Source organism: Sprattus sprattus (genome assembly GCF_963457725.1).
Source record: "Sprattus sprattus genome assembly, chromosome: 13".
In the NCBI taxonomy this organism is placed as follows: Eukaryota; Metazoa; Chordata; class Actinopteri; order Clupeiformes; family Clupeidae; genus Sprattus; species Sprattus sprattus.
Window position 1 is genome coordinate 18,716,724 of NC_137911.1, and position 27,172 is coordinate 18,743,895.

The 27,172-nt window shown below is 48.1% G+C and overlaps 1 protein-coding gene across 4 annotated transcripts in view; it reads left to right on the forward strand.

Moving 5' to 3' along the window:
• samd4a (sterile alpha motif domain containing 4A) overlaps positions 1–27,172 on the forward strand; it is a 47,324-nt gene that overhangs the window by 12,987 nt on the left and 7,165 nt on the right. The window contains exons 3-11 of one of the 4 annotated variants that reach the window (XM_080850331.1): positions 13,322–13,891; positions 17,013–17,282; positions 19,314–19,406; positions 20,071–20,180; positions 20,732–20,818; positions 22,985–23,216; positions 23,521–23,606; positions 24,294–24,412; positions 24,985–25,189. In XM_080850331.1, the coding sequence (XP_080706457.1) occupies positions 13,322–13,891; positions 17,013–17,282; positions 19,314–19,406; positions 20,071–20,180; positions 20,732–20,818; positions 22,985–23,216; positions 23,521–23,606; positions 24,294–24,412; positions 24,985–25,189 (1,772 nt within the window). The remainder of the gene's footprint in view (positions 1–13,321; positions 13,892–17,012; positions 17,283–19,313; positions 19,407–20,070; positions 20,181–20,731; positions 20,819–22,984; positions 23,217–23,520; positions 23,607–24,293; positions 24,413–24,984; positions 25,190–27,172) is intronic. The other 3 variants (XM_080850332.1, XM_080850333.1, XM_080850334.1) reach the window with 3 other exon arrangements.

A 27,172-nucleotide genomic window follows, 5' to 3' on the forward strand; every position in this document is an offset into this window, starting at 1 on the left:
GTGCATTCGTGTGTGTTTATTTACTCATCATCTGTGCTTAACAATAGGCCCACTCTGCTGATTGTGGAGGGCTGGCGCTGTGCTACAGACAGAGGCAGGTGCTTCCCTGTGTGTTGCCAGTCCAGCTGAGCTCAGTAGACACAGAGTGCAGCTCACATCACTGCTTCCTTCTCCGGCTGCACCAGAGGTCACGAATATAAATGGAACTCAAGGAAGACGACACGAGCACGCGTGCACACACACAGACACACATGTCAATGCAGACAGACACACACACACACACACACACAGACACACACACATACATACACATGTCAATGCAGACAGACACACACACACACACACAGACACACACACATACATACACATGTCAATGCAGACAGACACACACACACACAGACAGTAAGTGCGTGCCGACAAATATACACAGATCAGTGCTCACATTCATGCATGGGCAAGCAATCTCACTCTCACACAGATAAAAATACTGACACACATATACACACCATGTTAAGCATTGTCTTTATCCTTTAGCAGTCCCCCATAAATATTAAATGATCTGTATTGATGTTGAAGCCTGTGACAGTGAGGAAGCACTTTGATGGATATTTCCTGGGTAGATTTATGCCTGCATCTGATTGCTGTCAGATGTCCTCGGAAATCTGCACCACTCTTTATTTACACTAAGCCTTTGCAGCGGAAAAGGGGATGAGTGTGCTAGTGTGTGTCTGCGTGTGTGTCTGCGTGTGTGTGTGTGTGTCTGTGTGTGTTTGTGTGTGTGTGTGTATGTGTCTTTACATTGGACAGGCAGCACTCCTTGCTCCTAAGCAGCGTAACGCAAACAGCAGTAGTCATGGAGTCGCTACCATAATAATGACACAATTTCCCAAGCTCTCTCCACGAGGCCAGGGATCATAGTAAGGGCCCTGGATTGATGCGGACGCGCTTGGATACCGCGTGTTTGTGTAAGAGTAATGATCTTTCAACGTGCTCCTGCTGGCTATGAGCTGACCCAGGTTCAGAGATTAAGATGATCTGATGGCATGATTGTCTTGACAGATCTTTGCTGCCTTGACATATAGCCACACCATTCAGCGGAGACAGACACGGCCCTAGTGCACAGCTCGTACAAACCCACCTGGAGTATTACTCAGTGGCAGGAGGAAAAGCACCTGAAAATGAAGCGATTTAGGTTTTCGTCTACACTGTGCGAATGTATGATTGGAGTTGGATCTTTGACAGTGCTGTATGACTTATGAATGAAAGACTGTTCTATGTGTGGTTGAGTTTGTATCTAAATCAGAATCAGTGTGATAATAATCAGTGTGGAAGGCTGGGTTTGGATCTTAGATAGTGCTGTGTGTGTGTGCACCTAAGACCGTCCTGTGTGAGTATGTTGGTGGTTTGGGATTGTAGACCATAACCTATGAATGTATGAATGGTTTAAGATTTGAGACCATACTCTGTGATAGGATGATTGGGCGTGGATCTCATACCGGTCTGGTTGTTCGATTGGCTCTGGACATAAGATGATTCTGTATGTTGATGACTGAATTGATTCAGATCTAAGAAAATACTGTGTGACTGTATGATACCCCTTTTCCACAAGACAGTTTGAGGCTCAGTGCCTAATCTCAAACCAGTTATTGTCAGTGTGTGTGGATGTGTCAGTAACCAAGGGGGTTTAGTCTGTGTGGAGGTGCCAGTAACAGAGGTTTCTAGACAGGGGATTTATCTGTAGATAATGGGTTAAGAGTGTGTGGATTCGTCATTAGGCTTTTATGCTGAACTTCATTTGTAACCGTGGCTGAAGACAGTGTGTCAGATGTGGATTTGTCCATTACAGAGGTTTCTGGATGTGAGTTTAATAAGGTTTGTAATCCACTAATCCTACACTATAGCCCTACATGTTGTACAAAACATGAAAGTAGGCCCTAACCATGTGGAAAAGTGTGTGCTCATGTCAACGTACCTGTGCCTGTGGCTCTACCCAAACACAAGGACAGGTGTCCTTTTACCCAAATAGCCGCAGGTAGTGACATCACCGAAGCCCCTCCTGTAAGTCAGCTCCATCCCCACCATGTGACCTTACCTCTCCTAACACTTTGGATGTGTCTGTGACTGAGGGCTTCAGTGGGTGGATGTGTCTGTGACTGAGGGCTTCAGTGGGTGGATGTGTCTGTGGCTGAGGGCTTCAGTGGGTGGATGTGTCTGTGACTGAGGGCTTCAGTGTATGATTGTGTCTGTGACTGAGGGCTTCAGTGTATGATTGTGTCTGTGTATGATTGTGTCTGTGACTGAGGGCTTCAGTGTATGATTGTGTCTGTGACTGAGGGCTTCAGTGGGTGGATGTGTCTGTAGATTACGTTATTAACCTGTATAGATGTGTCTGTGACTGAGGTCTCTATATGGTACATTTGTCAGTAGGTTAAAGTTTGAGAGTGTATTTATGTGTCTGTGTCCTCTTTGAGAAAAACATTTCAGTAACTGAGGGCTTTGGTTTGTGTGGACATGTTAGTATCTGACGGCTATAGTCTGTATTGATTGTGTCTGTGAGTGAGGGCTTCAGTGTATGATTGTGTCTGTGAGTGAGGGCTTCAGTGTATGATTGTGTCTGTGACTGAGGGCTTCAGTGGGTGGATGTGTCTGTAGATTACGTTATTAACCTGTATAGATGTGTCTGTGACTGAGGTCTCCATATGGTACATTTGTCAGTAGGTTAAAGTTTGAGAGTGTATTTATGTGTCTGTGTCCTCTTTGAGAAAAACATTTCAGTAACTGAGGGCTTTGGTTTGTGTGGACATGTTAGTATCTGACGGCTATAGTCTGTATTGATTGTGTCTGTGAGTGAGGGCTTCAGTGTATGATTGTGTCTGTGAGTGAGGGCTTCAGTGTATGATTGTGTCTGTGAGTGAGGGCTTCAGTGTATGATTGTGTCTGTGAGTGAGGGCTTCAGTGTATGATTGTGTCTGTGAGTGAGGGCTTCAGTGTATGATTGTGTCTGAGGGCTTCAGTGTATGATTGTGTCTGTGACAGAGTTTTAGTGTGTGGATGTGTCTGTAGATTACGGTATTAACCTGTATGGATGTGTCTGTGACTGAGGTCTCCATATGGCAAATGTGTCATTAGGTTAAAGTTTAAGAGTGTATGTATGTGTCTGTGTCCTCCTTGAGAAAAAACTTCGGTATCTGACGGCTTTAGTCTGTGGGGACTTGTCAGTATCTGACGGCTTTAGTCTGTATTCATCTGTCTGTGAGTGGAGTCTCCAAACTGTGTGGAAGTGTCAGTAACTGAGGGCTTTAGTCTGTATAGATCTGTCTATGAGTAGAGTCTCCAAACTGTGTGGAAGTGTCAGTATCTGACGGCTGTAGTCTGTATAGATGTGTCTGTGAGTGAGGGCTGCAGATGGTGGATGTGTCTGTAAATTGGGGTCTAGACTGTGTAGATGTTGTGTGGTGTGTCTGTTAGTGAGGGGTCCAGACGGTGGATGTGTCTGTGAGTGAGGGCTGCAGACGATGGATGTGTCAGTGGGTCAGGCCGATCCATTAGTGTGGGAAGAGGCGTCTGGCCTGCTGATGAGGCCAACAGGGATCCAGGTCAGTGGAAGGGCTGGTGGGGGCCAGAGAAGAGTAAGGCCTCTCCTCTCCTCTCTCTTCACTCCTTTCCTCTTCTCTCCTCTCTTCTCCTCTCTTCTCTTCTTTCTTCAGTCCTTTCCTTTCTTCTCTCTTCTCTCCCCTCCCCCTCCTCTTCCTCCCCGAGGCTGTGAGAGAGGGCCTGCAGAGGCCTGCTAAGACCTGCTGTGTGTGTGTGTGTGTGTGTGTGTGTGTGTGTGTGTGTGTGTGTGTGTGTGTGTGTGTGTGTGTGTGTGTGCTCTTGCTCACATACAGGGCAGGGCGTGGCCACTCCCAGAGAAAAGTCTTCTGTGTGAGCTGCAGTCAGCCTTTCACACACACCATCTACACACAGAGAGAGCCACACACTCACACTTATTCTCATACACACTCGACCTTCACACAACTTCCTGTGTGTCATCCCAGGACATCGTGCTGCACTCTTTTTTTCTCTGGCCTTCTTGCTGTTCATGAATCAGACGGGACTGCAGTCTTTTTTCTGTCCTGGAGTGTCATCTAACACTCGCTTTTTTTTTTCCTGCCCTCCTCCTCTTCCTCCTCCACCTCTTCCCCTGCTCAGTTGTGTGTCAGCGTTTGGGACAGAGAGAGAAAGAGAGAGAGAGAGAGAAAAAGAGATAGGAGCCTGTAGAGTTCTGTAGTGGAGTGCTGCTCTACTTATCTACTAAGCTGCCCACGAGGGGATGAAACACTTCAGTCGTACCCTTCGCTTCCACCGTCTGATACTTTCTCTGTCTCTAGTTCACCAACACACCCCCTCCCTATACACACACACACACACACACACACACACATAAACCCATCTGTTTCTCTCTGTCTTACACACACACACCCCTCTCTCTGTCTTATACACACACACACACCCATAAGAGCGGAGGGCTTTTCTGCTGAAAGCATTAGAAGTTTGGGGAGTCCGTTTAAGGAAGTGTTTGTTATGGTAGTGGCATTTGGGGGTGGGGGGTGATCTCAAAGAGAAAGTATGTGTCTGTGCCGCTGCCTTTCGGATGCAGAGCGAGCCCCGCTCGGAAACTGCGCATTCTTCTGCCCAACCTGTGGTATGCCAGCAAATTCCACTCCGCTGAGCTGGAGCTGGAGCTGGAGCAGGGGGAGTCTAGGGTGGGGGAGCTCACTCTCGCGCTCTCTCTCTCACTCCATATCTCTCTCTCTCACACTTTCACTCGCTCTCTCTCACTCCCTCTCTCTCTCTTACTCCATATCTCTCACTTTCTTTCGCTAACTGTCTCTCACCCTCGCTTTTTCACTCGCTCTCTCTCACTTGTTATCTTTCACTTTCTCTCACTCTCACTTGCTATTTCTCACTGTCTCTTTCACTCGCTCTCTCTCACTTGCTGTCTCTCTTTCACTCACTCTCTCACTTTCTCTTTCACTCGGTTGTTTTCTCTCTCACTTGGTCTCTCTCTCACTCACTCGCTCTCACTCACTCTTGCTCTCTCTTTTTCCCTTCTTTCTGCTGATCTCTCTTTCCTTCCCTCATTCCATTTCTCTTACTTTTATATTGTCTCTCTCCCTCTCTTCTCTCCCCTGCTTTCTACCTCCCTCTTTTCTGTCTTTCTCTTGTCTCTCTCTCTCCTTTCCCCTGCTTTATCCCTCGCTCTCGCTCTATCTCTCTCTCTTGTGATCTTTCTTTTTTTCTAGCTTTTCCCCTCTCTCACTTTCTCTTTCCTCACATTTGCCCCCCCCTGTCTTTCTCTCTCCTTTCTCTTGTGCCCCCTTTCTCACTGTTCTCTCTTTTTATATTTCTGTCTTTTAGTTCTTTCTCTCTCTTACTCTGTCTCTCACATAGCCTCCTTTTCTCTCTTTCCCTCTTCTACTCCCTTTCTCTCTCTTTTCCTTGCTCTTATACTCCCAACAGCCTTTTCCAAATGGGCCATTTTTCCTCTCCTTGCTGTTCCTCCTGGAAAATCCTGTCGCCGCAAGTTTCTTACTGCATCCACAGACCGACGAAGAGCTTTTTTTTCCCTTCTGAAGGGGAAAAAGTACAGACAGGCCGTTCAGACATTTTTAGACATTTCTGTTTTTTCTGTTTTTTTTTTTTTTTTTCAAACCTGAAACTTCAGTCATCTCTGTTCCCTGAAACTCTTAATGTTTCAGCCAGTTTTCATGAATACTCAAGACACAGAGGTTCCTGCTGTTCCACATTTGTGAAGGTGTTTTCTGTGTGTCGTGCTTATGTGGGACTGTAAAAATGTTTCAGCCAATATTCCCGAGGCCTTGAGTATTTCACGACTGTTTGTCACATATGTGTGGGACTGTGAGAATGTTTCAGCCATTATTCCTGAGGCCTTAAGTTATGTAGGTTGCTAGTATTTCATAATTGTGGAGGTGTTGCTTGTGTATCATGGCTGTGTGGGACTCTGGGCCCTGCCAGCTGTGCTCCTATCATTGTGTCCCCCCTGCCAGGACATTATATGTGTCTTTGGCAAGCTCAGGGACGGGTTGTGTCACTTCTGGGGCAGACCCGTAGTGTTGTGTTGTGCCTGTCTCTTTCAGACGTATTGTGTCCCTTTAACTGTCAGGAACCTATAGATGCCTTTGTGTTAGGGACATGTGTCCCCTGTGCTTTCATTACCTCATAAATGTCTCTGGCTAGCTCAAGGAGATGCTGGTTCTTCCATATACTGTATGTTCAGGACCTCATAGGTGGCTGTGAGGGCTCTGTTGGGGACGTGCTGTGTCCCCTGTATTGTGCAGAGCTTATAAGTGTCTCTGTATTTGGGGCATGCTATGTCCCCTGACCTGTCTGTGGCTCAAAGGTGGCTGTGAGGGCTCTGTTGGGTAAATGGTGTGTCCCCTGACCTGTCTGTGGCTCATAGTTGGCTGTGAGGGCTCTGTTGGGGACATGCTGTGTCCCCTGACCTGTCTGTGGCTCATAGTTGGCTGTGAGGGCTCTGTTGGGGACATGCTGTGTCCCCTGACCTGTCTGTGGCTCATAGTTGGCTGTGAGGGCTCTGTTGGGGACATGCTGTGTCCCCTGACCTGTCTGTGGCTCATAGGTGGCTGTGAGGGCTCTGTTGGGGACATGCTGTGTCCCCTGACCTGTCTGTGGCTCATAGGTGGCTGTGAGGGCTCTGTTGGGGACATGCTGTGTCCCCTGACCTGTCTGTGGCTCATAGGTGGCTGTGAGGGCTCTGTTGGAGACATGCTGTGTCCCCTGACCTGTCTGTGGCTCATGGTTGGCTGTGAGGGCTCTGTTGGGAACATGCTGTGTCGATGCTCTGTTGGCTCAACAACTATAAAAAGGGCGATGGTTGCACGCTGAACTGAGCCTCTGCGTGTTTGTTTTGCTAACAGGATAAACACAGGACAGCCTCTACCGTCAGCGCCCGTGACCACGGCAACCCGCTGGTGACGCCAACTTAAGTCCCAACCCGTAGATGATAGCAGCTCACTCAGCAGGGCCGTCAGGGCCAGAACCTGGTCAGAGACTCGGTTGCTATTTTGGACACAGCAGGCCTGAAAATAAGGGTTTGTTTTAAACTGTCCCAGAAAATAACCCCCGAAAAAGTGCAGGCTAATAATGGAACATTGTGTGTCAGCTTGTGTTGTTTTCTCTTCACGCCCTGTGAGCTCAGACACTCGTGTTGGCGTGGTCTCAGGGGAGCACTGGGGTGTGTGTGTGTGTGTGTTTCTGGTTGATGTTTTCTCTGATGGTCTCATATAAATAGGGCGTTATCTGCTGCACGGCCTGTGTGATGTGGCATGGCTATTTTTAGAACAAGGGAATCATGTGTTTCACAAACAGATTTCTGGCCATGCAGATAGACGTGAGTGTGTGTGTGTGTCACTGTATGTGTATTCTTGTGAATGTATCTGTCTGCTTGCATACATTTTTAGTAATAATGTATATTTGACAAGTCTAGGAGTCCTGTGGATCAAAGACCATATTACAAACACTCAAAGACAGACCCTGATGCCTACTTACCTGATTTTGTGTCTCAATGCTCATCTCATTAAAAAGAGTTGACACTGAATAGTGTACGAGACATTCATAAACCACCTGAGAGTACAAGAGTGTACATGTGTTTATTTGTGAGTGTGTGTAACTTAATGTGTATGTGTGTGACTGAAATAGTGTGTGTGTGTGTGTGTGTGTGTGTGTGTGAGAGAAGAAAGTTGAAGAAAGACTGACAGGCCTGTCTGTCTCAAAGCGCCAACCCAACACTTCTGAGAGTCTTGCGCGTTACAGGTGCCCACACTCACTCTTTCACTCTCTCTTTCTCTATCGCTCTCTCTTTTGCTCTCTCTCGGTCTCTTTCGCTTTCTCTCTCTCTATATGTCTCTTCTTCTCTTCCTGTTCAGGGAAGTGCTGCATTATGGGATGGGATTGCTGTCATCTGTTCCATGGTGTTACATTCTCAGCCAGTCGGGAACCAATGTAACTTGGCAGATAGCCATGACAAAAAGACAGGGTTTGAGGACAGGGCCTGTGACAAAGGCAAAGATGTCCAACACACACCCTGGCTGCTGGGGAATTTTGCCTTTTAAGTCATTCATCATGCTGAAACATTTGCAAAAGAGATTATATTTAGACCTGCTTCTGAATCCCTATAGCGAGGCGTGATGGATATGCACCCCTTCTTATTCCACTCTGAAAATCAGGGCATCCATTCTACCCAGAACTTCCATTGTGTGATGGAGTGTGATGAAGCTGAGAAGGGAGCTATCCCCCCCCCCATCTCTCTCGCTCTCTCTCGCTCTCTCTCGCTCTCTCTCTCTCTCTCTCTCTCTCTGGCAGGTTGAACCGTTGTGTCGTTGAAGTAAAGGCTTCTATTTTAGGTGAAGGTTGTGTAGGGAGAGGAGGAGGAGGAGGAGGAGGGTGATTGAGGAAGCCTAAATTATGGCCGAACGCTGGAATCTCTCTGAGGTTCGCTAAGCCACACCCACGAGCCCACGGGCTGACAGGCTGAAGGGTCTGGGTGCCACGTAGAGTTCAGCAGCGCTCTGGGGCTGCGCTGGTGCTGCATTGCTGCTGCGCTGCTCTGGCCATGCGAGGCGAGAGGGCTTTCCTGTATGAGCGAGGCTGCTGCCGTAACACACACACGCCCGTGATTCACACGTTACCGCCAGCTGCCCTCTTTCACCATCTGCTACTGCCGCTGCTTTCGCTCCTATACACACTCATCCACACACTCTTTCTTCCTCTCACTTGATCACACACACTTCCCTCTCTCTCACACACTTTCTGTCGTCTGCTGTCTCTCCCAGGATCTCCCTTTCACCCTTCCTTGCTTCCCTTCCTGTGTGTCTGTGTCTCCTTCCAAATGGGTGCATCTTATTCTGTCCATCTCCTCCTCTCTCTAACTTGGCTTTCTCTTCACTTGTCTGCCTGTCCGTCTGACACCCTCTCTCTCTGTCTCTCTCTTTCTGTCTGTCTGACATATCCTCTCTCTGTGTCTGCTACCTCCTCTTATTCTTTCTCTCCGTCTGCTATCTCTGTTGCTCCTGCTCTCCCCCTTCCTTGTGAATTTAAATATAGCAGAGAGAGGGCAGCTTTGTGTGCAGTGTGGTCATCCGTGTGACTCACTGAGCCACAGGCTGCTACAGCACCAGGGAGGGAGAGAGAGAAAGAGAGGAGAGAGAGAGAGAGAGAGAGAGAGAGAGAGAGAGAGAGAGAGAGAGAGAGAGAGAGAGAGAGAGAAAGAGGGAGAAAGAGGGAGAAGAGATACAGGGCGAGAACGAAAATGAATTTGTGTCAGACAGGAAGAGAGTGAGAGCCAGAAAAAGAAAGCGAGGGCCAGAGAGAGAGTGAGGGGGGTCAGAGTGAGTGACGGACAGAGAGAGAGAGAGAGAGAGAGAGAGAGAGAGACACACATAAACAGAGAGAACTAGAAGGGCACTCAGAGAGCACAGATCACTGCCAAGACCAAGGATCCGCTCCAGAATTGAACGGCTCCTTCCCTGGCCCATGCTCCACCTCTCCACCAAGTTTCACCAAATAGGCCTGTTGACAGACAAACAAACATAAATCAATGAAAACATAACCTCCATGGCAGAGATCATAAGATTTGATTTACAACACTTTCTCTGAGGGGACAGACAGACAGACAGACAGGGAGAGAGAGAGAGAGAGAGAGAGAGAGACAAAAACAGAGAGAATGATGAAAGAGAGAGAAGTGAAGAGGAGGAGTAGTGGGTGGATTGGAGTGAGAAACGAGGGGGGAGAGGATGGGATGAAGGAAAAGAAGGGGGAGAGAAAAGCTGCTAACTCTTTCCATTCCCCTCCACCGTCCCTCTGTCAGGTCTGTCAAAGAGTCGGATGAAAACACACGCAAGCACACACACACACACACACACACACACACACACACACCTTTCACCCAAGCTTGATGAGGTTAGCATTTGACTTAAAAGAGCTGAACACGTACACACACAAAACACACACACACACACCCCTCAGGCTGTGCTGTATAATTGATGATGGTGGTGGTATTTTTCTCTTAAGAGCCAGGAAGTATGGCTGGTGATGGGTTGAGAGATGACACACACTTCACAGACTTCCCTCCCTGCATTCCACTGGAACCACTGGAACAACTGCCTGGCCAGCACTACACACACACAAACACACACACACACAGACACACTCTCTCTCTCTCTCTCTCTCTCTCAAAACATGTCTGTCATGAACATGTACACACACGCACACACACTTGAACCAGTTGAACCAGAGCTGAAACCAAGCTTGGGGACATGTCTCACTCACACACCCACACACACACACTCACACACACATATACAAAGAGAGGGGGGTTATGTGTCGTCAGTGGAACTAATGTAATCTAATTTCCTTGTGGATTGTGTGCGTGTCTATTGTGAAGGGCATCATATTCGCTGTGTGCCAGGGTGGATAGACACTCTTGCACTCCAAACTGCACACTCTTCCTGCCAGCACTCATCCCACCACACTGGAGGAGGAAGGAGATCTATTCTCTGCCTGCCTCTCTCTGAAGGAAGCCACCAGGAACTGGAAGATGTGTGTGGGGGGGGGGGGGGGGGATATGAAAGAGTGAAAGTATGAATGAGAGAGAAAGAGAGTATGAGACAGAGAAAGAATGGCAGAGTTTGAAGGAGTGAGACTATGAGACAGCATGGAGAAGAAGAGATGGCTGAGCTAGAGTGAGAGTATGACAGATAGAGTTAGAGTATGAGACAGCATGGAGAAGAAGAGAGGGCTGAGATAGAGTGAGAGTATGACACAGTGAGAGATGGGGGAGGGCTGAGTTGGCAGGCCCAGAGGTAGGGTAGGGCAGGGCAGGCACAGGCCAAGTGAAATGGAGGCCTCTAAATTTAGTCGGGGGGGGTGTTATTGGGGGTCAGGAGGACTTGATTACCAGAGGAACTGTAGAGTCAGTGTGTGTGAGAGAGAGATACAGAGAAGGAAACTAGTGCTTCTGACGTAGATGTCACACACACACCATGATGAGGAGGATGTGTTTTTTTTTTTTTTGGTTGCTCATGCGGTGGGGTAGTTGATTGCCCTACTGGTGACTCCCATGTCTGGAGCTAATCTGAGTATGTGGCTTCTTGCCCTCATACCAGACAATGACCTAACATATGGAGGTGCCATTGCTCTGTCTTGCCTATGGAGAAATCGGCCACATGCGTAGGGGCTTTCAAAATGGAGCCCGGGAACCACTCCTGCGAGGGAACACTGTCACGCCTGCCTCGCCTGCCTGGGGCCTGGTGCTGAGCGGATCTGTCAGATTTAGTCCGTAACTACAAATAGCCTGGCTCCACCTTGAAGTATGCTTTTTACAAATAAAGGATCACATGGCCACTAGAGGGAGTGTAGCGAGGGGTGGGGAGGGGGGAGTTGTCATTCTCCCCCTCCTTCCCTCCCTCCCTCCCTCTCTGTCTCTCTCCCATCCCTCCTTCTTTCCATCTCTCCTTCTCTTTCCCTCCCTCTGTCCCCTTTCTCCCAGTCTTCCTGGAGCCTATGGCTGGCCAGTAAATATGGAAGAGCCAGAAAAAGTCTTCCCAGAGGACACTTAATCATGCGAGCCCTGGCTCCAGGTCTGGGCGACCCACATTAGGTGACACTGGTGTTCTTTTTCTAAACAAGGAGCACCCCCCCCCCCCCCCCCCCCCACCTCTCTCATCGCCCACCCCCCTGCCTCCCCCCCATCAGCTCACAAACAAGTCACAGGAGACAGGCCCCTCATCGGTGCATCTCACATGAAGTTTCTATAGCCCCTGTCTCGGTTACATTTACATGGCTGTCACACAAGTAGTAGTGATTACGGTATACACATGATGTGTGTCTTGTGTTTGTGTGTGTGTGTGTGTCTTGTCTGTCTGTCTGTATGTGATTAAGACTACTTATGAAGTCCCCTCAGGTTTGCAGTTAGGTCTGTAAGGTTATGAAGTTAGCGTGTGTCTGTGTGTGTGACTGTGGACACTTCACTGAGTTTAGAGTGCGTCATCTCTGATATGATCTTTCAGTTCAGTGCAGTTTCACCGGGGGCGTGTTATAGACACAAGGGGGGTCTGGGTGAGGTCACCAACAAGTAGCACGGTGGTCAAACACTCCACTGTTGACATACCGTAAAACACCTGTTACGTAAAACGGCCAGAGGCCTAACACACTAACACTAATTAAAACACAGATGAGACTAAGCAAACAGACCGGACATTATGAGGGTGGACTGGTGGGGTGGACGTCCGTCTCCTTGTCTGGAGACAGTGTCCATGTTTAGTCCATCCCTGAGCCCCGTTACGCTGTATCTCTATTTGTGGTGGTGGACAAAGCCACTGCCCTGACCCGCATGTATGTATAGCCACGCTGCTGAACCTGATCGGAATGAGTGTGTGTGTGTGTGTGTGTGTGTGTGTGTGTGTGTGTCAGACATGTGCTGATGGCTGGCGGCGTGACCCTGGATATGTATAGCGTCTGTCTCCTCGTGTCACACACTCACACACATCATGCAGAACACTATATTACACATCCTCACACACACACACACAGGAAGTGGCATATCTTCCAAACCCTTCCACCCCAGTGCTTTACCCAGTGTGGTGGTGTCATCTCATTATCACCTGTCTTGTTGGGTCAGTGTGGAGGCTTTAGGCCTGTTTTGGCTGTTTGTTTGTTGTTGTTTTTGTTCCTGTTTTCCGGCTGGCTAAAGTGCTAACGTGTCATTAGCGGAGACGTGTTGGTCAGCACACCCCAGCCTGCACTAGCCATCACCAAAACACCTGCCACACCCACACCAGGCCACAGTTAAAGTCCAGGATGGGCTGAATTGTTTTTGGAGTCTCCTCTCCTGTAATTTAAGCTATCCTCTCTCTCTCTCTGTAGGGGGAGTATAGCAAGTCAAATTAAATATATAATATTGACAGAATATACTTCCTGTAAATTGGTTAATGATATTTTAGGGTTTCCTACTTTTTGGGGTTGGGGGGTTGTTGTGTGAGGCAGTAAAGGATGAGCAAGTACCTTTTAGAATATAAAGTAAGGGGTCTGGAACATGGGCTGTTTTATTATTGTTTATTCTAATATAAGGATGTATTTACCTGTGGGTCTGATACGTTGCAATAATGTAAAGATCTGAATTCTGGGTCAATAAACAAACATTAAACTCACGCTCTCTCTCTCTCTCTCTCTCTCTCTCTCTCTCTCTCTCTCTCTCTCTCTCTCTATCTCTGTCTCTATCTCTGTCTCTTCCTGTGTGCAGTGGTGATCAGCCAATGGCAAGGCGAGACCAAGGAGCGGGTCATCTCTCTGGTGCTCACCCACCTTCCGCTGCTGAAGCCGGGCAACGTGGAGGCCAAGGGCGAGTACATGCGCCTGCTGCCCAAGATCCTGGCGCACACCATCGAGCACGGACGCCACCTGGAGGAGAGCCGCCAGCTGCTCTCCTACGCACTCATCCACCCGGCCACCTCGCTGGAGGACCGCTCCGCCCTGGCCCTCTGGCTCAACCACCTGGAGGAGCGCGCCGCCTTACGGGGCGACTCCCTGGAGAGAGGAGGTGGCGGAGGAGGAGGAGGAGGAGGGGTGCCCACGGTGGCGGGGCAGCAGGGCGGGCATCACGGGCAGGTGGTGCCCGGGGCACACCTGTACGCGCCTCACCACCAGCGCTACGGCTCGGACGACCGTCTCAACGGGTGGCAGGGCTCACGAGACTCGGGGCTGGGCAGCTGGCAGCAGCAGGGCAGTGAGAACGGGCACCTCAGCCTGTACCCGTCCTCCTCCGTGCCAACGACCATCAACACCGTCGGCACCGCACAGGGCAGCAACACCAGTGAGTCTCTGACACTATATCATATCTTGCTCCTTTATTCACCTCTGGGTCACTTTCTCTCTATTGTCTCCCTCTGTATTCACCTCCATTTTAGGATATTACACTTTCTCTCTGTCTCTCTCTATCACCTTCTACTGTCTATCTCACTTTCTCTTTTATTCATTTTCTTTCACCTCTTTTTATCCTCTTCTCATTCTCTGTGATTCTCTCCCTCGATCTCTTCCTTTGTCTTTCTCTGTGTCTCATTGTTCCTCTCGCCTACTTCTCCCATTCTCTCTCTCGCTCTCCCTCTTTTCTCTTTCTCTCTCTCTCTCTCTCTCTCTCTCATTCTCCCTGTCTAACTCTTCCTATGGTTCAGTATCCTCCCCATCAACTCCTAGTTTTTTTTAAATATCTTCCCTTTTCAACTCAAATTGTTTTATCAAGCTCAGTTTCTTCAGTTTCAGAGAGTCTAGTGCTTCCCATTTCTCCCTCTCCCTCTCCCTCTCATTCTCAATCACTCACCTGAACACTCACTCACTCACCTACACACTCACTCACCTGCACCCTCTCACTCCCTAACTCAGTCTCTCCTTACTTCTCTCTTTTTTTATTCTCTCCCTTATTCTATTCTTTCTACCTGATTCTTCCTCGCTCCACCATTCTCTCCCTCTCCCTGTCTCTCCTCTGTGGGGTCAGGGATAGGCCTGATGTCAGTGTGAGGTCTTTGTGAGGAACAGAGGTTATTTCCTGCTTGATGAGACTCAAGGAGCATGTTGCCATGACTACAGCAGGTCTCCAACACAACACAGCATCTCAGCAACAAATGTGAGGAAAAAATATACACATGTTGTTCAGTGGGGCGGGTCTGTATGAAGAGTATGTGTGTGTGTGTGTGTGTGTGTGTGTGTGGTGGCGGGGGGGTTGCAACAAAGATATCCAGATTGAACATATCTGTGGTTAGAACAGGATATTTCCAGCTAAGAATGCTGGGCTGTTTTTTTCTGGTGAAGGAGACAGCTGAGGTTATAAATAAGAACAGATTTTAAGCTGCGCTGCTGCACAAGATCCTCTTTATTTTTGACTGCTTGGACCCTCAGCAGTACAAAGGCCTTATTTCACCACCCCAGGTTACCCCATAGCCCCCTAGCCTCACTCAAACACACAGGAGGACCCAGGGATTTAAATGAATTTGAATTTCATTCATGTCTATAATGCCGTTAACAATGGACATTGTCTCAAAGTGCGTAGCAGAGCCAAGTCCTCAACCCCCTAGAGCAAGCACAAGTTACTGTAACAGAGGCAAGGACAAACCTCCTTTCAGCAAGAAGAAACCTTGATCAAGACCCAGCTCAAAGGGGGGACCCATCTGCTTGAGGCTGGCCCGATAGAGGGATAGGTGTAGGGGGGGGGGGGGGGGGGGGGGGGTGAAGTGTAGTGTGAACAGAAGAGGCAGGCAAATCATTAATTCATAGCATTAAGCAAATACGTCACCAGGGAAGTGCTCTATGGTATTTTATAGCCTGTAAAAAAAGGAAGTGGAGGCTAGAATTTTAAAGGATGAACAAGTGCCTTTATGATTTATGTCCGAGTGATAAAACAGTAATAAAGCTAGTCTGAAGACCACCATATATTGTGGTTGGAGGAAATGACAGGAGAACCTACTTGCCTACTGAAAGCAAGCGTGGATCCGAAGACCTTCTATGTATGAGGAGGACTCCATTTTTTGATGGTTTTCCACAGCTTGTGTCAAAACAATGTAACTGCAATGAATACACTGGCAGTCATTGGCTTCATTGGCCTGATTATATATTGGTGATTTTAATTTACTATTATAATGAAAAATTACTCAAAAAGTGAGTTCTGCAATCTTTTCATATTGAATGGGACGTAACGTGACATACAACCTCAGACACACACACATACAGTACACACACACACACACACACACACACATACACACAAACACACACAAACTCACGCCACATCCCCTCATGGTACCCCCCTAAATGAGAGTTACATACCTTTCCATCTCTTCCCTTGTAAGGTATCCTTTGTGGAGTTTGTATTTAGGGAAAATGGTTAATATTTAGGGACTGGAACTTGTAATGTTAGCTGGCCACCTATTTTAAACCAGCCGTAGGGGGCCTATACATAGTCCACACAGGGCACGCTACATATAGGAGTAGGCCCCTAGGCTGGCAGGACACAGGCCCCAGGATAAAGCATTCTCTTATTCTACATGTCATTTTGTCAACTCTCTCTCTCTTTCTCTCTACCTCTCTCTCTTCCCCTCTCTCTCTTTTTCTCTCTCCCTCTCCCTTCCTCTCTTTCTCTCCCTCTCTCCCTCTCCCTCTCCCTCTCTCTCTCTCTCTCTCTCTCTCCCCCTTGGCCTACTCGCTGCCTCCCTCTGATCGTGTGCTCTTCCATGACGTGGGGAGAACGTTCCGGAGTGTGTTCAAAGAAAGCCGTACCTGTTGCGTAGGTGAAGTGGAACGGCAAAAAAATGGCCTGGCTGAGCTTGTTTATCTTTGGCGAGTTTTCCCTGTAAACAACACAAATGGCGCTTGTTTTAGGTTGACCCAGCATGGCCGTGAAAGGGCTGGTTTTCCAAGCACATCACACTTAGGCACACACACACACAGCCCGTCTGTCTCCATCGTTCCTCTGTATGACACTGTAAAAAAGGAAGTGACATTACCTTACCTGAAATACCCAGAAGCCCTCTTTTGGCCCAGGTGCGGCTACACTGAATGTTTACACGGCTGAGGACCTATGTGTGTGAACTGTATGAGTTCAACAAGCACATTTGTGTGTGTTAACATCTCTATTTATATTGCGGATGTTTGTGTTATATATCTGTTACTAGCCTAAAGGGGCTCTAAATATCTAGATGGTTCTGGAAGTGGAAGTGTCTGGAAGTGCACTGATGTAGCGGTTAGGACTCATAGTAGAGGGGGGGAGAGACAACCAGATGAGCGGCCCACGTCATTAGCAGGAAGACAGGGACAATGTTAAACACAAACCCTTTCTAACTGTCTGGGTGTCCCTGTCTGTGTGTGTGCGTGTGTATGTGTGTGCCTGTGTCTGTGCGTGTGTGTGTATGTGTATGTGTGTGCATGTGTGTGTGTGTGTCTTGCAGTCCTGTCTGGCGGGCAGCACAGCCCCCTGAAGCGCTCCGTGTCTCTGACCCCCCCCATGAACGGGCCGTCCTGCCAACCCCTGGGCCACGGCTGGCTGTCCCAGGAGGACCTACGGGGGCGTGGCGTGGCCCCCGACCACGCGCCCCTCTCCCCCCAGAGCAGTGTGGCGTCCTCGGGCAGCGGCGGCAGCGAGCACCTGGACGAAGGCTCCGGACTGGGCGGCGCGGCGCTGCGCAGCGCCTTCCACGAGGAGGGGAGCGGTATGCGGGGTGAGTGTCTCTACGCAACCCTGTGTGTCTCCCCCCCCCACAGGAGCTCCCTACCTGTGTGTCGCTACAGTCACCTGTGTGTCCCCAGACTCACCTGTATGTCCCCACAGTCACCTGTATGTCTGAGGCCTGTGTGTTAGAGGCGCCATCAGGAGCTTCGGAACCCTATGTGTCTCCCTCAGAGGAACACCTGTGTCCCACAGTCACCTTTATGTCTGAGGCCTGTGTGTAAGAGGCGCTATCCCAAGCTTCGGAACCCAGCGTGTCTCCTCCAGAGGATCACCTGTCTGTCTGAGGCCTGTGTGTCTATAGAATATGTGTTGCTAGGAGACCTGCCTGTCCCTAAACCTGTAGCTGAAGTCACTTGTCTTATCCCCAAAGACTTTCTGTAGAGCAACCTGCATTTCAAGTCTCAGGGTGTGTGTGTGTGTGTGTGTGTGTGTGTGTGTGTGTGTGTGTGTGTGTGTGTGTGTGTGTGTGTGTGTGTGTGTGTGTGTGTGTGTGTGTGTGTGTGTGTGTGTGTGTCTGTATCTATAGTTCACCTGTGACAATGCCCTATGTGTTTGTAATAGGAATCATCTGTCTGTCAGAAGGTTGGTAGAGTGAGTGTCAGGTAGGTTGCGTGTCTGTCAGTGGAGCAGCATGTCACCTGTCAGTGGTTAAACAAAGTACTGCCAAATATTTTCTCTGAAGGTGACAGTATATACACACATTAACACATCAATACCACCTGTGGGTCCAAATGTTTTTAGATATAAAATGAATTCCTGGCTGGCTAGCTTGCTAGCATGATCTGATAAGTTGTCCATGGGTAGGATGACGAGATTTTGCCAATTTTTTTGTTGAAATCAGAATCAGAAACACTTTATTGATCTTCAAGGTGTTACAATAGCAACAGTATATACAGAGAGAAAATACAATAATTAGAAAAACACGTTACAAATATGCAAATCAACAACGACAGTGTTCAAGTACAAGTGTCTGTGTGTGTGTGCGTGTGTATGTTACTGGTCCTGTGTGTGTGTGTGTGTGTGTGTGTGTGTGTGAGTGTGTGTGTGTGAGTGTGTGAGTGTGTGTTTGTGTGTTTGTGTGTGTGTGTGTGTGTGTGTGTGTGTGTGTGTGTGTGTGTGTGTGTGTGTGTGTGTGTGTGTGTGTGTGTGTGTGTCGCACGCATGTGTGTGTTACAGGTCCTGTCTGTGTACGCGTGTGTTTGTGGTGCTGTGTGTGTGGCTGAGGGGGTGTAAAGATCTTAGTTTGTACATCCATTCTGAGAGTGGACTCACTAACAGAATCAGCAATGTGGCATACAGTTCAATTACTGTATTCCTCTTATCAGTGTTTATGACCAGTGCATATGAACAGTGTTATCAGTGTTTATGACCAGTGCATATGAACAGTGTTATCAGTGCTTATGAACAGTGCAGCTTATGAACAGTGCTTATGAACAGTGCTTATTATCAGTTCATAAGCACTGTTCATAAGCACTGTTCATAAGTACTGTTCATAAGCACTATTCATATCAGCCTTTATGGGAATCAGACCATGAGGATGTGCAGAGGACTAAAGTATCGTCTGCAACTCAGTTCCTCTGCATGACCCTGGACAGAGGCTTGTCTTTGTGACCTCAGACTGGACAGAAACTTGTCTTTGTGTCGTCACATTGGACAGAGGCTTTTCTTTGTGTCCTCACCCTGGACAGAGGCTTGTCCTTGTGTCTTTAAGTTCGACAGAGGCTTGTCTTTGTGTCTAGTGTGAGATGCTGGAAGTGTTTGCCTCCCATCCTTCTCTTCTCTCTCCTCCTTCTGAAAGTGAACTGAGCTGCTTGTCTTAGTCCCAGACTGTCTGTGTCATGGGCATCATGTTTCTACTAATTGACATGACATAATACTGGCCTACTGTGACTATTGTACTTGTCTTTTCATGTGGCTTTGCATATTTAAACCCATTATACCTTGTATAAAAGATCAAATATGTTATTGTATTAGAAGTTGTAATATGTCTTTTGTTCTCTTTTTCCGGTCTCTGATGTAGCACCCCGTTCGGTGCCTTTAGTCGATTGGCCTACCGTGTGGTGCTGGAGTGGGCACTCAAAGGAAAGCGCCCCCCCTCGACAATCGACTACAGGTACTGAATGTGGTGCTATGTCAGGGACCGGGAAAAGAGAATGAAAGAAATATGAATGGAATATGTCACAGACTGAAAGAACAGAGCAGAAAAACACTGACAGCAAATAGTCATTCAGCAAGCCTGTCCGTAACGAAAACAAGCGCTTTATTGACGCTGAGCTTGCAACATAGTATTCCATGCCAGTTACAGCATTCTATCTCAATACAGGACCAATTTCAATCATTTTTGTCCCTAGTAAAACATTTGACCCAGTAAGATCTTAATATAGGGCCCAAGTTGAAAAATCCATAAGTTTACCTTGAAATTAGCATCTGCATTTACTTAGTGCTCCGTGCAGCAGGAAATGTACAGATACACTTGACAAGAAAACTACATAAACTACAATCCCATGATAGCCATCTGCTGTCTCTGTCTCCTGGATCTCGTCTGCATCTCTGGCCTGTTAATGGCTCCACAGTGAATCCTCTGAATTTAGAGGCTCATTAGCAAGAGCAGTACAACTCAGCAGGCACTGTGTGTCCTGTGGTAGCTTGGGCAGGGACAGATGATGTTGCCTTGTTGCAGATGTTCATGGGGTGTGTTCTGTGGTGTTTGACCAGATTTCTGTGTGTTCCTGTGTGTGTGTGTGTGTGTGTGGGTGTGGGTGCGTGTGTGTGTGTAGATGTACCGGCGTGGCTTAAGAGTCTGCGTCTCCACAAGTACGCCGCCCTCTTCTCCACCATGACTTATGATGAGATGATGTCACTGACAGAGGAGCAGCTGGAGTCACAGGTTTGTATTGGGGGTTTTGTTTGTGTGTGTGTGTGTGTGTGTGTGTGTGTGTGTGTGTGTGTATGGGTTAGATAGATAGTGAGTGTGTGTGTGTGTGTGTGTATGTATGGGTTAGAGAGATAGTGTGTGTGTGTGTGTGTGTGTGTGTGTGTGTGTGTGTGCCTGGGTGGATGTATGGTCATGTATATCTTGAGTGTGTGGTCTTAGGGTCCTGTCACCCACAGGTTAAGCAGCCAAGCAGAGTGGACATAGTGCATGAGGTAACACAGGAGCTGTGACCTCTGACCTTACATACTACCAAACAGTGTACAGAGATTTATTAACAATATCATTGAAGTACATATGAATGCGGTACAACAACAGTGGTGATCTCTTTAGGGCGAGTAGGGGGGTGGGGGCCACTGGCGCAGGGGGAGGCTAGAATAACCCTCATATCATAAACCACCCCTACCCCAAAGAGTAAAAGGGTAGCTATAAGTGTCACTGTCATTTACGGCTACGAAAAATCATCTAAGTGAATCGCCTCTAAAAATATTGCCTTCCCTTTCCAGAATGTCACCAAAGGGGCGAGACACAAGATCATCATCAGCATTCAGAAGCTGAAGGAGAGGCAGAACATGCTCCGCTCCCTGGAGAAGGTGTGTGTGTGTGTGTGTGTGTGTGTGTGTCTGTGTGTGTATGTATGTGTCACCCGCCAAAATGCGCCGGGAGCCTTGGGTTACAAACATTTCTTTTTAAGATAGTGAGCACTTAAGCTAAGGTTGGAAATGCTCCTCGGTTTCACAAAAGTTTGTTGATATTTGAGTTCAACAGCCAATGAAAGTACCACCCCTCCCTTCCGTGCTCTTGTAGCACATGTGTCGATGGCTGGGGTTGTATTTGGCCTGGTCCGAGCCACTACGCTTGTTTCCCATGTTCAGAGCCAGGACTGTGTATGAACACCAGAAACACTGAACAGACAGCTAGAGGACCATGAGGAACAATTCACAGATTTTGACAAAATGTGTATGGGAGTAGAATCGCGGGCTGCACCTTTAACCCATCCCTAACAAGCAGTGTCCGCAACACTACACATGACTCTAATCTACTAGATCTGCATTAGGATGGCTCCAGATCCTAGCCAGAGCTGCCCCAGCTGCTTCTGACGGCCACATCAATCAATCACCTGTCATTCACAGGTCAACTGACTGGAGGCCATGTCAGTCACTGACAGAGACCCAAAGAAACTCCTAGTTGAGATGCAGACTGTGAGAGCTAGGAGTGGCAGTGTGTCAGTGCCCAAAGAGGCGTGCGTCAGTGCCTAGAGGCGTGCGTCAGTGCCCAGAGGCGTGCGTCAGTGTCCATGCTGATGAACTGCAGACACTGATCAAGGAGCGTGGAGTGGGGAGTGGGTCCTGTTTCAGAGAGACCATGAGGCCTGAGCCAAAGTACAGCTCGGCACTGAATTAAAAACCCTGATTAGATGTGATTAGCGGGTAGATTATCCAGGAAGATCCAGGATTATTTAATAGCACTGTGTGACTTTCATCTATCTAGGCATGTTTAAGAGAGCTTTGGGGAAATCCCTTTATCTAGCTTTCTTATCTGTCATGTAGATCGGTTGTTGTGCTTGGTCATCGTGAGAAATAGCTTGGTCATCGTGAGAAATACCTTGGAAATACGTGAGGATATGTATTTGAAGCTACAGTATTCTAATAAGGCATTAGAGTGACAGTAACAGATTTGTTATTTTGATCCACTGGAGCTGAGCTGAGCTACTTTCTTGTGATACCTCACCTGTTCTTCAATGCTTCAACTGCTTTATTTTAGTGAAACAGTTGAGATCCTTTCAGCCATTTGGACTGTGACGAGCAGATGTTAAATTAGATGGTGGTCTCTGACTCTGGCTTGGGTTGTGCTTTCAAACCTCAAACAATGTCAGAGGGAGACAGAGGAGGAGGAGGCCCACTTTGGCTTTCTAATTTGGGATTAACCTTTTCACCAGGACGTCACGCTCAAATTTGTTACCGGTGCATTTTTATCGGTGGCGAAATGAGACACCTGTTGCTGGATATGTGTGCTCCCTGTTTGGAGCGTTTAATGCGTTCCTCAAGTAGGGACTTGATGTGGTGGTCCCCCGCAGGGAGAGACCGAAGCAAACATGCGTGTATTTTTGGTATTAAGTATAATTTTATCTTCACATGTCAGTCTCCTTCCTGTGCGCGATCAGAAATATCGACACACCTGGCCAGCGTCCGTGTGGCGTTTATGGAAACAACAGGGCTGAAGTGTGATGTAGCTCATTGGGAATAGGGCTCGTGCTCACCTCAGGCTAATTTGGCATAACTTTAAAGAAACTCTTCCTCCCTCTCTCTCTTTGTGATTCCCTTCATCTCTGCCATTCATCTTTCTGCCTGCCTCATTCTTTCTCTTCCTCTCCTTCATTCATCTTTCCTGTTCTCTCCATCCCTAATCCCCAAATTAGTTTACTCTTTCACTCTTTCCAACTTCCTCTCTCTCTCTTTCTCCCTCTACACTGTCCATTTTTCTGTCTATTTCTCTCTCTGATCTCCCCTTTTCTCTGAAATCCCCTTTTCTTTCCGTCTTTCTCTCTCTTTATTCTTTCTTTCTCTCCCCTCTTTCTATGCTCTCTGACCCTGATCCCCTCTGCTGTATCAATTCAGTTCAAATCACCTTTCTAATTGTACAAAGAGTTGGCATGTATTAAGATAATAGAATAGACTCTGCCTCTGTAGTGACCATTTTCTCTCTCTCTCTCTCTCTCTCTCTCTCTCTCTCTCTCTCTCTCTCTGTTCCTGGTGCAGGATGTTCTGGAGGGAGGTAACCTGCGTGCCCCACTGCAGGAGCTCCATCAGATGATCCTGACGCCCATCAAGTCCTTCAGCTCCGAGGAGCCTTCCCAGCATCCTCTGCTGGGGCCCGAGGGCAAGGCGGGGCTCACAGGGTCCCACATGGGTGGAGGGGAGGTGGAGTCCAGCACCACCATCATCTCCGAGGGGGACATCCCTGGACAGTTCACCCGGGTCATGGGCAAAGGTGCCACACGCACTCACACACAATTATACACACAGTAACACAGTTATACACACAGTTACACACACAACTTAACACAGTTACACACACAATCACAGACAACTCAACACAGCTGCACAGAAAATTGCATACATATACTGTATGTGTGTTGTCCCCTTAAGCCAGAGACTCATAGTGTCCTTCTCCTTCTCTCTCCTTCCCTATTTCTCTCTCTACCCCATCTCTCTTTCTCTCTCCCTCACCCTCTCTCATGCTCTCTCTCTCTTTCTCTCCCTCTCTCTCTTTCTGTCACTCTTTCTCTTTGCAGTTTGCACACAACTCCTGGTGTCACGGTCGGATGAAGAGAACATCAGTTCTTACCTGCAGCTCATTGATAAGTGCCTAATCCACGAGGTAGGCGCAGCACACACACACTGCAGAGAGATGTCTGGGTTAGGGCTTGTACTAATGTAACCTGTGGGATAAACACAGCACACACAAACTGCACAGAGATGTCTGGGTTAGGGCTTGTGCCAATGTGCCCTGTGGGACAGGCACAGCACACACACACTCTCAGACGCCTCTCTAATCTCCTCCCAGGGGAATCCTTAAAGGGGGAGAAATCTTCTATAAATAATGTGTAGATGTGTTTCATGGGTCATACTAGCTCAGATTTCATAAATGTATGTAAATCATGTATGATATATCACATATGTTCTTTAACATATTTTATATCGTACCACTCATGTCAATCCAAGTGAAAGCCAGTGTGTGAATGTGTAAAGTGTGTAAAATGCGTGTGTGTGTGTGTGTGTGTGTGTGTGTATGGCCAGCTGAGCGTGAGCCTCTGACCCCAGTTTTGTGTGTGTTCTGCTCAACTCTGACCAGCTGTGGCTGGATACTTTGTGTGTGTGTGTGTGTGTTTATTTCTGTTGGCATGGAAACCCAGGGGTCTGTGTGGTCGACGGTGGGGAGGGTCTTTAAAGGGGGAAAAAAAGAAAAAATGCTGAAGAGATGGAAACCCTGAGTCACGCTCTCTTTCTCCCCCACCCCCTCCTCCTCACTCTCCCTTCCTCTCTACCCTGCCCTCCCACCCCCCAGGCTTTCACAGAGACACAGAAGAAGCGCATGTTGTCATGGAAACAGCAGGTGCAGAAGCTGTTCCGTTCATTTCCACGGAAAACTATCCTGGACATGGCAGGGTACCGGCAACAGAGGAGGTGTGTACACACACACACACACACACACACACACACACACACACACACAGCCAATCATATCTACAGCTACATTCCCGCTCATGCATGTTTCAGCAGTGCTTGCGATTTAACCCTTGATTTTGACTGTGTGTGTGTCTATGAATGGATTTGAGTGGACGTCAGCAGTTTTATCCCATACACAGCAACAGCACTGACTATGCTCAAATGTGTACTGTGGAACTCACCTTGTTGAAACCATTATCGATTACAATGTTCACTAAAATAACATTTCTATGCGGTCATGGAAACCTTAGAAAGAGCCGAGATATGGTGGATATTAGAAGATCTCTCCTCCAACTCGTGACTCACATGCAGAGACCTCACAGCATGGTGTGCCCACCTAAATGTTTCACACGCTTAAATGAGTCACTGGCTGAGATCTCTAATAGGCTGAATAACCTATTCTTGGAAGACTGAAGGAGTTGGGTCAAACAGAGGGAAATAATTCAATGAGGAGGAGAGAAAGGAAGAGAAATATTTCACACGATGATTAGTAACTTCATCACTGCATGTGTGTGTGTGTTTCTCCACAGCCGTGGTTTCGGTCAGTCCAGCTCTCTGCCGACGGCGGGTTGTGTGGGTAGTGCTGTGTCCGCGCGGCGGAACCTTCGTCAGTTTGGCATGCCGTCCAGGAGCCTGCCAGGGGCGCGGCTGGGCCTTCTGGGCTCCGCGGGGCTCCTAGGACCAACGCCACGCAGCTCCAGCACCACACCCACTGGGCTCAAACAGGGACGACAGGTGAGATACACACACACACACACACACACACACACACACACACACACACACACACCACATAGCTCCAGCAGTACACCTACTGGTCTCAAACAGGGGCGACAGGAGAGATACGCACACATGCGTACACACACACACACGTTCACACACACTCCACATAGCTACACCAGTACACCTAGTGGTATCAAACAGGGCCGACAGGTGACATATACATACGCGCACACACACACACACACAGACACACACACACATACCACATAGCTCCAGCTCAACGCCTACTGGTCTCAAACAGGGCCGACAGGTGAGACACACACACCACACAGATACAGCTCAATGCCTTCCGGGCTCAGAAGGGGGTGGCAGGTTAGACACACACACACACACACTCTATTTCACACATTTGGCTAGACAGATTTGAGTTTGTAAGTGGAATCAGAAACACAAGAAGGTGTATGTTTGAGAAGGGGACCTTAGCTTCGAACAGGTGTGTGTTTGTGGGGGAAGTCTAGAGTAGGCTCAGGTGTGTGTTTGTGGGGGAAGTCTAGAGTAGGCACAGGTGTGTGTTTTGACGGTGGAGGACTGGGAAGAGGTGTGTTGACCTTGAGCACAGATGGCTGAGGTGTTTCCCAGAGCAGACAGGTGTTGGTCTCCCTCTGAGGAGAGGTGTCAGGTACAGAGTACTATGGTTAAGCACAGATAGGGTTGTTTGTGTGTATGTATGTGCGTGTTTGTTTGTGTTTTTCTGTGTGTGTGTGTGCTTATGAGGAGTGATATGTGTGTGTTTGTCAGCCTGCTGTCTGTACAGACCTAACTGTAGTTCATAGGTAGTATGTGTGTGTGTGTGTGTGTGTGTGTGTGTGTGTGTGTGTGTGTGTGTGTGTGTGTGTGTGTGTGTGTGTGTGTGTGTGTGTGTGTGTGTGTGTGTGTGTGGACAGGTTTTTTGTTACAGAGGGGTGAGGTGTATGTTATGAATGAAGAACAGAGCAGGTTTTGTGTTATTTCCAGCAGCAAACAGAAGTGTGTGTCAAAGGTGAACATCTGAGAGCTGACTGGAGACAGGCGCTTGTAGGGTCCATACAGTGATGCAGACCACAGTTAGGTGTGTGTGCGTGTGTGTGTTTTAGGATTGGGGGAAAATACAGGAAGGGGCTTATTCGTGGGTAATAGGTGTGGTCCGAATAGGTGTGTGTTAGGGAGAAAAATAGGTGTGTGTTTCTGAGGCAGAAAATGAGTGTGTATTTCCATGGAGACGCTGGTCTCCAAGCTCCACTGCTGTGACTCCTGTTGGTGTGTTACTCAGGGCAACAGTATGCATTTCTAAGTGGTGTTGTAAGGATGGGTGTGTTCACGCTCCACATTTCCAAAATCTCACAAGTGTATTTCCTAAACAGTATCAGAAGATAGGAATTCAGAGAAGTGTGTGTGTGTGTGTGAGGCAGTGATGATGTCACATTTAGGTCAGTGTCTGTGTTCTGTGTGTGTGTGTGTGTGCGGAGGGGGTGACGTCATGGGGGTTATGGCGTAAGCCCCCCTGCACTCTGAAAAAGACGTCCCCACGTCCTCCTTTTGAAGTGGATGGAACTGCTGGAGAGTTTACACATTCCACAAGCCCCACATCACCTCTACACACACACACACTAACACACACACACACACACACACACACACATGATCCCAAAATGGAACAATTGATGATGGGGCTTGGAGCGCTGTGATAACCTGGCAGACTTGCATGTCTGGCCCAGTCTTTCTACAATAGGAGGAAGCTGACCTGCCTCTCTGACATAATAACTCTGGATTGTGGGCTTAGGTGTGTGAAAAAAGAGGGGAAAGAGTGTTAGAGAAAGGAAGGGAAGCAAGGGAGGAGAAGGGAGAGAGGGAAGAGAGGATGGTAGAGGGGGAAGCAGAGAGAGAAGGAGGAAGAGTTGGGGAATATTAGGCGGTAAGACAGACAGAGAGAGAGTGAGAAAGAGGGACAGAGGTGAT